General features: G+C 37.5%; 1 protein-coding gene across 1 annotated transcript in view; it reads right to left on the bottom strand.

The window, feature by feature from the left end:
- rasgrf2b (Ras protein-specific guanine nucleotide-releasing factor 2b) overlaps positions 1 to 17,180 on the bottom strand; it is an 88,258-nt gene that overhangs the window by 42,978 nt on the left and 28,100 nt on the right. The window contains exons 3-12 of the mRNA XM_036598329.1: positions 16,960 to 17,107; positions 9,484 to 9,573; positions 8,479 to 8,732; positions 7,329 to 7,408; positions 6,647 to 6,840; positions 4,656 to 4,765; positions 4,222 to 4,340; positions 2,889 to 3,049; positions 903 to 969; positions 210 to 346 (exon numbers count right to left, since the gene is read on the bottom strand). Of these exons, the coding sequence (XP_036454222.1) occupies positions 210 to 346; positions 903 to 969; positions 2,889 to 3,049; positions 4,222 to 4,340; positions 4,656 to 4,765; positions 6,647 to 6,840; positions 7,329 to 7,408; positions 8,479 to 8,732; positions 9,484 to 9,573; positions 16,960 to 17,107 (1,360 nt within the window). The remainder of the gene's footprint in view (positions 1 to 209; positions 347 to 902; positions 970 to 2,888; positions 3,050 to 4,221; positions 4,341 to 4,655; positions 4,766 to 6,646; positions 6,841 to 7,328; positions 7,409 to 8,478; positions 8,733 to 9,483; positions 9,574 to 16,959; positions 17,108 to 17,180) is intronic.

Below are 17,180 nucleotides of genomic sequence, written 5' to 3'. Positions count from 1 at the left end.
AGCACTGAAAACCACATCAAAAAGGAAACGAACGACAGTACGTAAAATTTCATTTAGGGTGCCACGTAGGTCTACCACTGAAGAGGGACGTCGGTACTGATTAAGCACTGAGCAGGTAATAGGTGAGTGGTGATCAGATACAGAGTAAGTCTAGAGCACAGAGTAAGTGTTGAATACGTATGAATAAGTGTTAAAGGTGTCTGCTTCACCTGGCTGATATCACTCGTCCAGGCTGCTTTCTCCTGCCGTGATGGAGCCAGAAGAACCACGGTGAAAGCAGGAGCATCTGCAGGCTCCACCACGATCTTGAAGTCCAGGTGGCCAAACACTTGCCCTGAGGTTTTAGCTGAGAGAAACACACAACAGAAAGCACTGCCAGAATCTGTATGTGCAGTCATTCAAAAAAAACATATTTCAATCAAGCACAGTTGCATTTTATAGGATCCATTTAAGTAATTGCTATATTGCAGCCCTGCTTAAAGCAAATATAATTAAATTATATTAACACAGGATATCTCTCAAAGCAGTATACGTAATTGCCACATGAAATATGTACAAACAATAGGAATAAACAGCAGCACAGCTACCATAACAATGATGGCATTCACTTAATAAGCCTCTAGGGATTATTCTCAGATATCATGAGAGGGTCATGATGAGGTAATCGTAAAGTATTTAAAGGGCATTCCACTCTGGCCTTCAGGGGAGCTAACTGATCTGTATGATGATAGCATTGATCCATGTGACATTTACAAAAGCTAGTTGGGGGCTCCATCTTATGACCTGCTTTTGACAGTTAATTAACCTCTGTGAATAAACCACAGTTAACAGTGCATGCATTCAGAACTTATGCATGTGTCACATGACTATAGCAAAGTTAATGCAACAAGAGGAAGACTTACAGTCTTCATCACTGGCATCGGGTTCCTCAATGAGGGTACACTCAATCAGGGACAGCACGCCACCTTGCTGCAAGGGTTAAAAAAGAGGTTTGTCAGTGATGTTGGAATTAGTAGTATCAGTGTGTACTGTCAGACAAACAATGCCCACATATAATATTATCAGTAGAAATAAACAGCAATAGTAATAATAGCTCTAATATCACTGATAATATATTGTCATTGTCTGAGAGAACCTCATATCTACAAATCCGTTACCTTCTAAGAGAAGGAAAAAATGTTCTTTAACTTTAATGTATGGGCGTATGCAAAAGTTCGGGCGCCCAGTCAAATTATGTTTTGTTGAATTTTCTATGTTTTGTTAATTTGCTGAATTTATTGAGAATATTGGTAAAATTTATTTTATATTTTTCCAATATGTTAAACTCAGCAAATACATAAACTATGCAAAAATGCCATATTTAGGTTTGTTCTCCATAAAGAATGTGTTAACTTATTCTGGTCAAATCAAGCCCTATTTAAAGATATTTCCATTTTGCATGTGTTGTAGATGTCAAATGCTTTAATTTGTGTTGGCTTACACATGCACCTGACATCCTGAAAGGCCTTGTTTTCAAGAACAGTAGAACATTCTGCACAATTCCAGCAAAACCTTTAACTGAATATGTGTAAAAAAAAAACTAGAATCAGTCTTTCTCCATTCTCAACAAAGAGGAACACGGTCATAATTGATCATGCTGCTTTTCTCAGCTAGTAAAATACAGAAAACCATTGATGTAGTACAATTACAGGAAATCATAACCCCTGATGTGTTCCTCAAAGGTAGCATTCAGCATGATCTATATATGCCAGCAATTTTAAAAAGCAGCTCCGCTCCACAAACACACTTTCCTTTGCTTTACACACTGAACGACAGCTTTCAGCCTCATTCATAATAATTGCTTAGACTTTGATAAATTACACATGAAAGTAGCCAGTGTGCCAGTTGTATTATGTGGTATTATTTGAAAGTGAATTTGAGGCAGTGTGCAGTAATGTGTTCACCTAAAAGGTCAGACAGAGAGAGTGGGTGAGCTTAATTCCAAAAGGATCAAGCTTTTGAGCAGAAAAAAATGAACAGTGGGGATATAGAGTCTTGTACGTGATTAACATCACTGACGTAATCAGAACTGTCAAATCTGATGCCAAGTTTGAGATGGACACACTGAATGATAGGGTTAGTTTCGTAATTTTTTGACATGTCCAGGGGGACTGCTTTTGTGTTTGCACAAGAGTTGATCCTGTGTAAGAGAGAGAGACTATGTGTGTATAAATATCTGCTGCCCACATCTTCTGTACATCTTGTACTGTATATATGTATTTTTTAGCTGCATACAACTTCAGTACTTACAATGCAACTGTACACAGCACAACACAACATGGTATATAACAATATTGCATAACAGATGTCCATAACTTCACATCTTTAATACTATCTGCTTATATAGTATATAAACTGTCTAATTTATGTATTTTTTCTTTACTTTTCATGGAATTTATGTTGATACTTCTAAAGGAATAAATGTGTATTTTCGTAGCAATGTTGGACGAGCTTTACGGAATACTAACAAAATCATTCAGTTTTTGTCAAAATGTGTAAATTAAAGCGTGTTTTTAATTTTACATGATTTTTAGGACAGATTGCATCTAGTTTTTTTTTTTCATGTAAATGTTATGTAAATAAATTCAATGTTGTCATTCTAACCTTCCTTGTTTCAACTGGCTACCACAAAACAGTCCAGCTTGGTGGTGCAGCATTTTAAACTAGAAGCTTAACATGATGTAGCATTTCTAACCACATACTGCTGCAATTTCCCTTTAAGTTGAATAGAATTTTTGTCAGCTTGTTTAATGTCAGTGAAAGAACACATTTGTAAGCAGAGCATGGATTGGTCAGCTCCCTGTAGATGAACATAAGAAGACTGAGATTCTGATTCTGAATGAACTCACTTTGAGCAGGTGCAGTTTGCCTCCTGAGCTGCGTGTGCAGATGAGGAAGTGTTTGGTGAAGAGGAAGCACTGTCTCTCTCCTTCCTTCTTCAGAGAGAGAGATCCCAACCGCACCTTACTGAGCTTTCCCCTCTCCACTGAGGGCAACTGGATCAAAGAGCCTGAGAGACAGAGAGAGAGAGAGAGAGAGAGAGAGAGAGAGAGAGAGAGAGAGAGAGAGAGAGAGAGAACAAGAGAGTTAATGTTTCATGATTTATGTACTTCTTTTGCTCCTTTTCTTGTGATTGTAACTGAGAGTATTATTTTGAATTTTTGAATGTTCTGCTTTAGCAATAGTCATGAAAATAAAGTTTATACAATCAAACTGATGAGAGAAAGAGAGAAAAGGGGAGCGAAAGATAAAATGAAAGAGAAAGAAAGAAAAAAGAAAGGGGAAGAGAAACTAAAATAGAAAGTGAAAAAGAGAAAGCAAAAGAGTAACAAAATTTGATAAAAAGAGAAACACAAGAAAGAAAGAAAGAAAGAAAGAAAGAAAGAAAGATATAGAGTGAAAGAAGGACCGATTTAAAGAAAGGGAGAGAGACAGAGAGAAAAAGTAGGAAAAGGAGAGAGCAAATGACTGAAAGAAAAAAGATGAAAAAGGGAAGGAGAGACATAAATGATAAACAGAAAAAGAAAAAAATGGAGAGAGACAGACAGAGTATGAAAGAAGAAGAGATAGGAAGAAACAGAGACAGAAAGAAAAATGTGAAAGAGAGAGTAAAAAAGAGAGAGAGAGATTAAGAAAGAAGAAAAAAGAGGGACAGAGAAAAAGAGAAACACAGACAGAGAGACAGAGAGAAAGACAGACAGTGGGCCTCGACTAAAGGGCCTAAAGGGCTTTCAAACAGGAGATCAGGAGATCACAAGCTCTTTCTTTACTACTTACACAGTAGCCAAATATAAAAATTTTATTTTATTTATTTTATTTATTTTCTTATTTTTACATACTCACAAAAATGTATTTTGACTGAAAATGAGCCAATACTTCACTGAATATTATTATAATCAGTTACTGATTCAAACATACTATAACTTATGCAGCTGAATCGCCATTTTCATGTGTATTTTTACTCCCCTGTTCTTTACGCATTCTCACAATCGATCTGTCTTCTTTTTTTCTATTTCCAGTTCAACCCTGTTCAACACTGTATCCACCTTCAAGCTAGTGCTGCCCAACTTCAAAACAATGTTCTATTCAGGGCCCAGAGGAATCTCATCTCAGCTGCTCTGCAGTTGAGACACTGGCTCAGCTGTAAAGAACGTGGTGTGCTGAGGGCTGAATGGAGCTCACCTTGTCTTACAAATGTCTGACTGGTGTCCAGCAGGATGTCACAGCCCTCTACAATCATGCGCTCGATGGCCAGGTTCTTGCGGATGTTCTCTGTGTCACTCACCTCATCATGCATCACCCTGAGCACAAGCACATGCAGAATTAAGAAACTGTCTCTTTAAATATGCCAGTCAGTTCGCACGAGCAACCACCAGGTCTATTAAACAATATAAAGAACAAAAATGAAGAACTTAGCAAAAACAGAAAGACCATCAAAGAAACATAGCTACCTAAAATGTGATTAACTGAATTGTAATGCTATTTTTTTCCAGTTTTCATAAAATGTAGCATGTCAAAGCTTATAATCTGAAAATCAGTATCTACTCTACGTCAGCAATCATTCCACAGACAGACTAAGGAGAATTCAAACAGTCTGAAGATCTCTGAGACATTACCTGGAGAGCTCTTCAAGCTTGGACTTGGCAAACTCCAGACTTTTCCGCTCCACATGCTCATGCGGTGTATGGGCCAAGAGTTCATGGAGGGTTATGATATAGCGTGGGATCTTCCGAAGAGATGTAAAAGAAAAAAGAGATTCAGAGTCTTGAATGTTATTGAGGAGATCACTGTGCGAAAGTCAGAGACCACCATTCATTTATACAATTCCAGTTTCCCATACTTGTATTTGCTATATTTAAACATACATCAAAAATGGCATCTGGTCTATCACCAAAACCGTCATGGTTAGGAAGCTGTCAAGAAGCCGTTAGTGAAAAAAGGAAATAAACAAAAATGTAAAAAATATGCTAATAAAATTAAGAAGCTGCACATGTTCTCAGAACAATGAACTGACCACTCCAGAGTCCAGACCTCAACATTACTGAAAGTGCTGGCAATTACTTGGACTGTGAGAAGCAAAAAAATGCAACCAACTTCCAAGACTGAACTTTGGAGGTGTGGAAAAATATCTTTGAAAAACTGAAAGCAAGTCTCTGAAAATCTGCAAGTTGTAATGAAGGCAAAGGTTGGACACACTAAATACTAAAAAAATATATATATATATTATCTGTAGTTATTGAGGCTTCTGTGTAATATTAAATATATATTTTCTGCTTTTTCTCCTGATGCTGAAAAAAATACAAAATTAAATAAATGAAGGATAGGTCTCTCTGTCTTTTTGTTTCCTAGAAGAAAAGTATTAGGCTTGTGAACATATGAGAACACATATGAATATAAAAAAATACTCTTTTGTTATGGTCTTAAAGTGAAGTTATAATTCACTTTTCTCCCTTACCCCAAATGTAGTGTTTGGTATCAGCGATTAAAAAGTGAAAGAAGCTTAAGGCCCAATCCCATTTCACTCCTTCCCCCTACCCTACCCCTTAGCCCTCTGTTTTACGAGTTCATGTCTAGGGGTAGGGTGCCCCAATTTTTGATGAGATAGAAGGGTAGGGCAAAGTGTTAGGGCTACATGGCCCTCCAAAAAGAGGTTTTTCAGAGGCACACTCCACACATCCCACAAATGTGAGTATTTTCTCCATTAAAAATTGTGATAATCATTTAATTATTTTAGTTTAATTTCATTTCAATGTATCATGGTCCTTTTCTTCATAACAAGCATAAAAAATCGCTGGTAATATGCTAATGTCTCCGTAGCTAGCTAGCTACATTTCCCATTCCATGGAACAGCTGCATCATTGAAGGTGGAACGGGAAAATCCAAACAAGAAGCTAGCAAATAGCTAACTTCAACTTCATGTCACAGAAGAATCAGAGGTGGGAGATAATAAATAATTGTTACATCTCCCTCCCTTTGAAGACATACGATTCCCTAAATGTAACTAAAGCCGCATGAGGTTGTTGTACTTTACCCTCCTCTGCTATCACTGCAGACTGGCAGGGTCGCCAACAGAGCACCGCTAGCAGCCTGTTAATGAAGTAATGTTCTTTTTTATTTAAGGGTTGTTCAATTTCATAGGGGAAGATTTCAACCACTACCCCTTGTAACTCAGTTCCCCAGGTATGGGATAAAAATAAGAAATGGGATTGGGCCTAAACCTCAAATTCAGCATTGTGCAAACTGCATGTCTATATCATTACACACTTGCTTCAAATTGTGTTGAGTTGTTAAGTCTTACACAGACTTTATTTCTTTTCTGACACTGAATGATGTACTGTCATCTACAACAATGGAAAAAGGATGTAGCATAACTAAAACATTTTGTAGCAGCCACAGTGAAACCTGTATTTTGTTGCACATTTGTCTGTTTTTATATATGTATCTGTATGTCATACAGTGTTAGAAACCACCTTAACTAGACACAGGTTGAGCTGTGCGATGATTTAGGCATGTAGAATGCTTGATGTTATTTCAAACACCAAACATGCCCTGACTGATTTTTCTCAGAACTACCACTTTAAGAAGTCATATGAAGTGTTGGTCCCACCTGGAACATGGGGTATGTGAGGAAGGTCTCCAGCATCCTTCCTTCACAAGCAGCATTGGATTCATATTGTTTCAGCAGCTTGTCAAAGTCCCTGTTCTGTTTACAGTTAGCTAGAACCTGCAGGCTGTACTGGTGATTCCGTACAAACTCCTGGTAGATGTTCAGCATGGGCAGCAGGATGTCGAAGAGATCAGCTAAAGGGAGAGAGAATAATGGCAGGCACTGTGAGGCTCATTAGAATTCAGCAAGTTCAGGGGACATGTTTGTCCAAATTTAATTTATTAAAATGCCCTTACTGATATGCATGGACACGTTTCAACTGTTGATTGAATTTTGCTACAGTGTAACTGACATAACTGAAAAGGAACCAGCCCTGATCCTGGAGTCAAGGCTGTTAAAAAAGCCTGTATTTAGTTGGCAGGTCTAGCGAACACTTATCTCGAATGATGGAACGATGTTTTGTGGCAGTTTCATTGTTGCAGACGACTGTGCGCTCGCAGAGATAGCAGGAAGTCAGACGTCACCGAGAGTGTTTGACTAAGACGCTGTGCGTCAACAGCTCGTCCTTGATGGTCCGTCTGACAGCCTGCTGTGTGCTGTCTCACTCACTGCGGAACGCTGTATAGCTCCCACATGCAGTAATTAGGCTTTTGAATGGAGATACTGAATAGTGGCAGCTTACCTAAAACCAATGTGGGCCAGTTCGCTATTCTTGCCTTCAAGCCTTGGTGGAATATCTCATGCAAGAACATGATGGTTTCGCTGGAGGGAGAGGAAGACGATCAGTATGTCAGTCTTGTACAAAAGAGAGAAAGATCACATCTCCAAACACTCTTAAAACAGGATGTAATGCATTGCTCATCAAAGTTTGGGGACACATAGCTTTTCAAAATGTCTTTAAAAGGCCCATGTCTTTTTCCTTAATGTAGTAAGCAGACTGCTAAAATACAAAATGTACCATTTGCCCTCTAGTCCATACAGTCCATATGTGAAAACTCAGGGTAAACAAACAGCCAATTTTGAATTCACTGTTTTTAGGATGTCACGAAAACCAACAGATTTACAAATATTTGCCTATTCAACCTACAGTTTAGTAGACCTAACCTAAGAGTTTTTCAGCCCTGCTTTGTCTTGTAAAGTTAAAAAATAACTACTGTTGGTACATAAACTTAAAACAAACTTTAATAAATGAGGACCCATTGTTGTCCATGTGCAGTAACTTCACCTGTAAGTTAAAGAGTAACCACATCCCCTATTTTCAGATAACTGCAGATAACTGAAAAGCGCTCTTTGGATCATTTTGGAGGGAAGGGGCCATAAAAGGCTGCATTTAAGTCAATTAATTAATTATTAGTCGATTCATTCACATGAATAACTGAATATCAAAATATTTGTTTTTAGCAGCCCTGGTCATGAGCATCTGCGGCACAGTTGAACCAGAAGGGGCACTGCAGAGGTGGAACTGACCAAAGTAACGTTATGTTGACTGTTCAAAAAAATTACAAGCGCTACAACTTTAACAAAATTGATATCATTTATTACAACAAAATAACATATTTTAGAATTTTTTAATTACTCTTCAAAGACTAACCAGGATAATCTTTAAAATAAAAAAGCGTCACATGTAAATATTTGCTACTGAACTACACAATCATCAAAAGAAGCTGCAACATGTCAGTTTATCCAGCCATTCCTGACTGTTAAGAGGAAATGACATGAGGAAACTATAACACTTTTTGGCCTTTATTTTTAAGGAGGTACATTTATTTTTTAATAACATTCATCATTTCAAAAACATTTTGTCTTTGAGAAACTCAGGAACCCACGCATACCTGTTCAGGAAAATGCTGCTGACGTCATCATGGCTGATGGGAGGTTTCTTGGAGCTGGCGGCCATGCGGAGCGGCCTGAGGAAGCAGTTGACTAGAATGGAGAGTTGGTGGACGTACTCAGTCTCGGCCTCCACCATGTTGAAGACGATCTGGTTCCTCTTCCTCATGCTCTCAGCATGGGGAGAGCAGATGTAGTCCTGAACGATGATCTTCCACTTCCTCCGACACAGCCAGCCTCGCATGAAACTCTGAACCTATCACAGTGGAGGTCATAATGGCCAACAGTTAAATAAATGAAAACTTACAACACAAAAACCTGACCATGGTTTTGACCATGAGATGCAGAAGCAAGAAGTGATTTTTTTTTATATTTTACAATTAAGTCAATTTCTCAACAATCAATAAATCAACTCTACAAACGGTGCCTGGCTAACTAAACTGAGACTGTCTTTCAAACTTATTCCATTGGTTTGTAGTCATATACATAATATTATAAAGAATCACACTGGGAACTGTCTTCTAATGGCCAGTATTTAACTCTTCACAAATTTCGAATTTAACACATTTGATAAAGTTCATCAAGTTTTCAGGAGTATATGAAAATGAGAAAAATGCAGATATGATTAAAAGCTGTGTTAAAACTCTACAAGATAATCAGCAGGAGCAAAACAAATGGACATTCAGTTAGTTTTACACCACGTAGACGCTTCAAACCCTTTTGTTCTATGTTAAGGAACACGTAACAGTAAATCAGGGGTGTTCAATCCTTGTCCTGGAGATCTACCACTCTGGGGAGCTCAGATCCTACACAACTGGCTCTGATATTCAGATGCACGTGAAGGCATCCATTACCTGCATCAGGCGTGTTAGATTAGGGTTGGAACTAAACTGTGCAGGGTGGTAAATCTCAAGGAGCAGGATTGGGCACCCCTGCTTTAAATGTTCATGTTTACTAAGTTAATGTTGGCCCATAATGTACTACAATATGTATAATGTATTTGGTACCTTTTTAATTTTCTTGATATCTGGATCCTCCTCCTCTTGGTACACCTGGTAAGGACGCATTCTCTCCTTGGTTTTGTTCAATGCTACGATCTTCAAGAAAATTCAAACAAACAGATATGATGATGAGCTACTATCATAAAGGACATATTTATCTGAATGATCAATAACAGACACAGCTGAACTACACTCCACATACCCCTTAGAAGTCATTTTACTATACATTCAACTTACATTACACAATTTATTGCAGGTAATTACCTAGTTTTTACATAAGAAATGACCTTTACACCTGATTTTTTGTATATAAACAGGTTCAAGTGTGCATTTCTATCTTCTGCTTCTAATACTTAATCAGGACATGTTTAAACTTTTGCATACAACTATATGTATCACAAATAAATAGACAAAATTTAAAAATAAGCTTTTTGAGGCATTTACCAGGACACTTTGAGAGTTAATGTGTGGCTGGAAAACCAGCCCATACAACTGCTAGACACAGCAGTCATCCAAAATGGATCGGCCTGCATATCATTTGTACTGATAATTACTTGATTCACAATGGCATGCAGTCAGATAGCACCAGGGCTTCATACACACACTGGCCTCAATGAATATTCAGATTGTCAGGAATGTGGGTCACTAAGAGGCTGTGTGGGTGCTCTCACAGCAGATAACCATCTCACTTCCTCTCCACGCACACAATCTCCTCTCTTCATTCAGCAGCCTGCATCAAACGCCTTGCTCACCAAGCCTTTACCAGCTATTTAGTCTGTAAGCAAATTATGGCTCAAATGTCCTTAAGTCACCCTCAGTGAGCATGTTTCACAGGTTTCAGTCACACACACACACACACACACACACACACATACTCACACACACACACTCACACACACACACACAGTGAGTTTGAGAATTAAAGGGAGCTTAATTAAAGAAGACAAAACACTTTGTGATGGACATTAGAAAGAAAATCACAATTTTTGTACATAGTTTTGCAAGCTTATAGGCTTGAGCTGATTAATGATAGTATCATGAACTGCCAACAGAATTTATCTATGACTGTCAAACGAGGCGGACGAGATAAATGACAGAAAATCACTTTAAGCAATGTTAAAGCGCGCATGTCCTACAATTTTCTCGTATTTTATTTCTACCCCTGAGGTTCATGTATAACATTTGTGTGGTTTTATGCACCTAAAACAGTCATAACTCATTTTTATATGACCATTTGCCATCCTTTCCGTATCCCTTAGAATTAAGCAGGCTGTTCTGTTACTGTGTCTTTAAGACTGATACATGTATAAGATCTCTGTTCTGTATTGTGCCTCATTCAAAAAGGACTCAGAGGTGAAACATTCCTTAAAACTTCTACGTTAATGGGTGGGGCTAAACTGTTGTAGGCTGAATAGGTGGGTATATGTAATTGACTTGGTTCTTGTGACATCAAAGAAACAATAAATTCAGAACGGGCTGTTTTTTCAGCTTAGTTTTAATATATGGACTGTATGGACTGGGGAGTAATTGGTATGTTTTGAAACTGTGACAATGTTTACATATTATACCAAACTCATTTAATTAAAAGTGTGGAAAATGTGGTTTTCCATTATGCTGGGCATTTTAATGTGTAATCCAAGTCTGTATCGACTAAATATGTTGTCTGGTTTCAGATCATTCTATAGCACTGAAAGCACTGCACTTTTCTTTAAACTGTGATTCTTTTAAACAGATACAGCTGTGTTGCAGCCTTTCACGCACAGAACAATATCACTCTCAAAACATAAACAGGGGCTTAAGGGGCTGATTTTGCTGTTGTGATCAACAAAAACTTAAAAAAGACAAAGCCCATTATTGTTATTAATTGCCCAATAATAATAATAGGCCACAGTAACAGTAAAGGAAAGCTACTAAAAAAACAACAGGCTGATTCCACATGGTAAGCTTTAGCTGTCTCATTATTTTAACAAGTAGGGCAAAAACTACTACACCATAGTAAGAACTACCAAACTTTAGCAAGAAAAATGTAGCTTACAAGTTTCTAAGTAGAAGCTCAAATGTGTTTAATTCTGGTTAAAGCAGGCTTCTAAGTGGTGTTCCCACATTACCTGCTGTGCTGAAACAGGTTATTGGGAAAAGGGGCTGTGGTTTTCAACAAAGAGATTTGAAGTCTCTAGATTAGGGGCAGCCTTTTAGTTTTTGTGGCTCTTTTTCCTGAAAACACACTTACATGAGCTGGCGGTCTGGCAAAATGACACGGCAAAGCAGCTGTTTTATTTTTTATTTTTGGACTCAGTTCCACCATAATACTATAGTCAATCAGCGATGGCTACATTGATGGCTACGTAATGGCTAGCCTTTAACTTATATTCTAATAAGACTACATTCTTAAAAATGTTTCAAGGATTTTTTAGTAAAGGGAACTGTTCTATTCAGAACCGTCAGTTCTACATAGAACCATTTTGGGCATAACTTGTTCATTGCATGGTGAAATTTTTCTTCAGATTAGAGAATGTGTTGTGTATGGTTCTATATAGAACTTTAAAAAAAATGTTCTATATAACACCCAAAAGGCTTAGGCTTTTGTTATGATGTTAAGCTTGTAACGACAGAAGAACCCTTTAGGGTGCTACGTAGAACCATTTTCATAACCATCTACAACACATTCTCCATCAATCTAAAGAACAATTTCACCATGCAAAAAACCATTTAAGCATGAAATAATTCTTTAGTAAAGAAAATGGTTCTATATAGAACCGTGAACACTCAAAGAACCCTTTGCATGATTAAAGGATTCTTTGAATTGTGAAATCGTTCTTCAGAATGAGGGAGAATGTGTTATGGATGGTTCTATATAGAACCTTTTTAAAAGGGCTCTGTATAGCACCAAAAAGGGTCCCTCTATTGTTACCATGTCAAGCTTGTAACAATAACACCTTTCAAAAAGCTTCTATACAGAAACCTCTATAGCACATTCTCTGTCAATCTGAGGAACCCTTTCAGGAAGCAAAGAAACCTTTAATCACGCAAAGGGTTCTTTGAGTGTTCCTGGTTCTACATAGAAGCATTTTCTTTACTAAAGAACCCTTGAAGAAACATCTTTTTTAAGAGTGTAGTGGAAGTTTTACTGTAATTGTTTACATTCATACTGAATACAGCTCACTGTGATGGTGTTTTTTGGCTACACTTTCAATGAATAATTTAATGAATATTTTATTGAAATGTGGGTGTGCATGTTTTCAAAATGTAAATGTTAGCAGCTCTCAAATATTCATGGCTGTACTGAAAACAGCATTTAACTGTTAAACATTCATCATTAACTCATGAAGAAATACTTTTAATTGAATAAACATATCAAATTGAAACACAGTAGAATAATTCAATTTCATTCTGGATGTGTTGTATCTCTAGGAGTCCTGCTAGCCACTGAAACAATAAACACAATATGAAAAATAACAATGTGCTGCACAGATATTGTGGGACAAATGAATGCATTAAAAAATATCACTGATAGCATCACTGTTCAGATGGAAGTCAAAAAAGGCCATCCATCAGTATATTGGAATAATACTGATGTACTGCAAAAGACATCAGTGTTATAGCTATATGAGAAAATAGAGCTATATGGAGAAAATAAAGTTAATCAGAATGTAAATAACATTATTTTATCATGTGAACACTGGGGGTCACATGAAGTCGAACATCATGTGATTTCCATAGGATGAACACTGTCAATATCATCCCTGTCGTGACAAAATCTGGTATCTCCAAAATGGTAACTTTACAGGAGACGCAAAATAAATCTTCTTAACTTTGAATGGAACAAGAACTTTGTCCAAGACATTTTAACATATTGTAAACGACAGCTGGCATTTTCAAATTAAGTAAAAAATGGAGATATAAGATTTTGCTCAGACAGCGATGACATCATAGCTATCGTATATAGGGTCAAATGTTCCAACTCTTCAAAAATTGTAGTCCTCTAGCTCTAGTTCTCACTCATACAGTTCGCAGATTCCTGTTACAGTGGAGGCTCTTGAGCAGAACTGTAGTTTTCCACATTTTTTATACCGTATGTTCACATTAGGAGGCGACAGGTCGCCAATGTCACCTCAGATTATCTCCTGAGGGTGTGTTAGAGGATGCTGTTGTTGGCGCATCAGGGTGTGGACAACATAATGTAAAAACTGACTTTTTTTTCTCTCTACAATTATCATATATATATACATACATACATATATATATATATATATATATATATATATATATATATATATATATATATATATATAGAGAGAGAGAGAGAGAGAGAGAGAGAGAGAGATAGACAGATAGATGGATAAATAGATGGTCTCAGGAATCAGTTCCCAACCCTGATATGAACAAACTATACAAACCAGCAATATAATACAAACAATACAAACCAGAGACATTGAAACAGACCAAAGACAGAATGAGCCATTGGCTCCTTTCTGCATAACTTCTTTGCTTTGACATGTATACGTGTTTCATCGTGTCTTCATAAGCTCTGAATCAGTAATTATACAACAGACAGTTTCCATTTTTTAAAGGAGGCTCAAGCACATTTGTAGTCATTATAAAATACATAAAATATATAAAAAACTCCTAATCTACACATTTGATTGCACACATACTTTGTATTAAGGTGCCAAGGTTTCTCCATTTTTTTTGTTTACATCCTTTGGTTTGATATTGAATATGTCAATGTGAATGCTAAGCAAATTAAACCTAAAATACAACAATTTTTTATTTAATTTTTGTATTATTCTCTGCTTTGGTCCAGACCAAAGAAACCAAACTGAAAGTATAAGCACCTTAAAAACTGTATATTACTGATAAGGCTGCAATCATGAACTCTGTCATATCAACATACAGGAAACGAGCAGATGGGTTTTAGCCTGCCCTGCTACGGATGGTCAAAGGGTCAAACTAGGAAAATCCAATATTCAATGTGTTATGATCTCATTAATTATAGCAGAATTAGATATATATCACATCTCATTGTGCTTCTATAAATAGCATGTGGAACGTGCTGTGGAACTACGATCAGAGGCTGTTCCATTGATTTTTCCATCTCCACAGTTTCAGTGACACCCACAGAAGGCTGGTGCACATGACCAAGGGCTGAATGATGTAGAAAAAATGTCAAATTGTAACTTTTCTGACAATTATTATGATTGTGATTATGATTTAAATACAATTATTTTCCATAAATTAAGCTCTAAACACTGAATGTAGTGTGCCAGAAGAGCGCAGTTCACAAGCTCTGTGTTATTTGCTTAAATTTTTCCCGCTTAAAACTTAAGACAATGTTGAATGATGTAGGATGCAATAAAAAACTGAAGCTCGTATGATTTGAGAACAGCACTGGTTCAAATTGCACTTTCGATATAAAAATGATTAAGTGTTCAGCCCTAATACAACCTTCAAGGGCACATCCAGAAAAGACACTGTTCAGTGTTGTAGCTGTGAGGCATACAGGTAGGATTGAGGTTCAAGTCCAAAACATGTGCCATATGGACCCAAAGGAGGTAACAGCCTCCTTTATATCTCTGAGGGAATACATGGTCCCTTTGAAATGCATCATCCAAATGAGCGTCACACTGATAGTATAGCACATTCAGATACTTCTTTAATCTTCTTTAACAGTGCCTTGAAAATATGCTTGTACTGAGAGCTTGCACATGTAGTGGGAATTCTACCCATTTGGTGCTGTTATCCACCTACACTAAGTGTTCTCCTAGCTTTCCTAAAAGGAAGTATTAGCTTTTATCATGGACACAGCAGGCACTGGCTTTGCTAAATCACATGTTCCTCACTGAGCTCTGCACTGACATTTGCTCAGGAGTGAGCAATAACATATTGCTGATCCTATAATGCAAATAATGAGACTTGATTTCTGTCCCCATGGTGACTGGACTCATCCACTGGGAAGGATAATTCCCTAGTAACACGTAATTGGAATGGAAGATGGGTACAACCCAGATACTACACCATATCTCACTACATTTAGCAAAACAAAGTTTCAGTAGCAGAACACTGTAATAGCACATAAATATCATTAGAGTTCCAAGTTAGGCAAAAAAATGAAAATCAGAAAACATCTAAGAGCTGGTTCATACTTCTGTAAAGATGCACATAAATGTGTCTGAGACACACAGAAAGGGGTTCAAGGTCCCACAATGTGTGCCCCTTCAAAATCTCAACTATGCACCTGTGAATCAGCAGAGCTAAGCAACAAGTGAGCGCTGACTACTGGCTATAAAGTAACTCTGGGGGTGGGATGCGACTCAAACTATATCAAACCTGAACCAGAACCAGCGTAAAATCAAATTAGAGCAGTTAGAGCAGGCACGTCAAACTGGGGACCTTCCGGGCCAAAGTGCTGCGGAGATTAGCGTTTACCCTCATCTAATGCTTTGAATTCAGAGCTCAGGTATTAACTCTTCCAGAGTGATAAAAAATGAGATTCTTCGCTCATTTTCTGGTTCGGACAACCCCCCTCGTTGCTTGCTAGCACCTCAACACAGAGTCACAACATTTCACACACTGAATCTAATAACAGGAAAAATATTTTAGTTGATTACATTAATTAATAACCAACAAATACCAGCGTCAATGGCCACTAGAGGGCCTGCAGAAAGAGGACCTTTTTTTCATGACAAATGGACCAAGAGAAATGCTCCAAAATCACTTGTAATGAAACCTAGTTACACTGACATACATTAAAAGTTAAGAAGTTTCCATTTTGGGGATACAGCAACACTTTACTTAAACTCTGCTGCATTACAATGACATAACCATGCCATCAACAAGTTGTGACAGATGTCATCTGCTGTCATAAGTTGTCACAACAGATTTTGTTCAGTAATAGTAACAGTGTCATGTTACCATTACAGGTAATTGTCATAACAAATGCTAGAATATTTCATATCATGACAGCTAATCTTTTGCTAAGTGTACTCTAGGCAGCCACCAAACAGTGTGTCCTGTGTCATGACAATTAACGGTAATGGTAACACTGTTATATTAGTGGACATAATCTGTCATGACAGACACCTGCCATGGCATGTTTATGGCCTGATTATCTCAATTTTACGTAGCAAGGTTCAAGTGCTACTGGAGGTACAAAGTTTTTTTAGGATAGTGAAAAATTTAACTACCATAATGTACTGAGGCAGCTTCATGCAATGCCCAAGCACATGTTAAACATTTTTACACATGATGGCAAAAACTCAAGACTGTATCTTTAACTGCTTTTGCATCAGCAGCAATGTTTAGCCTGTGGTAGCAGCTACCGTGAAGCAGTTCCACTGGGGTGAATCACAAATCGCTTTTGGTGTCACACAGGAAAACCCTCTTATAACAAGATATTGTACAGTCAAGAACATGACAGCACAAACACAAACCAGCCCATTATACAGCCTAGACTGACCTAGTGAGTGAATAAGTAATATTTACCTCTGCTTTGAGTCTTTCAATTTCTGTGTCCTGGTCCTCCAGCTGTGTGCGCAGCTGATTGGCCGCCACCTTCTCTGTCTCCACAATCTGTACCAGGTGGATGTACTTCTGCATGAGCACTTCACGCTCAATGATGATGTCAGAGTAACTTTAGGGGAGAATGAATGAGAACATTGAGACATTTGTTTATATATATATATAATATATATATAATATATATA

Source organism: Colossoma macropomum, unplaced genomic scaffold (assembly GCF_904425465.1).
Source record: "Colossoma macropomum unplaced genomic scaffold, Colossoma_macropomum, whole genome shotgun sequence".
Classification (NCBI taxonomy): domain Eukaryota; kingdom Metazoa; phylum Chordata; class Actinopteri; order Characiformes; family Serrasalmidae; genus Colossoma; species Colossoma macropomum.
This window is presented reverse-complemented; position numbering and strand designations above follow the sequence as displayed.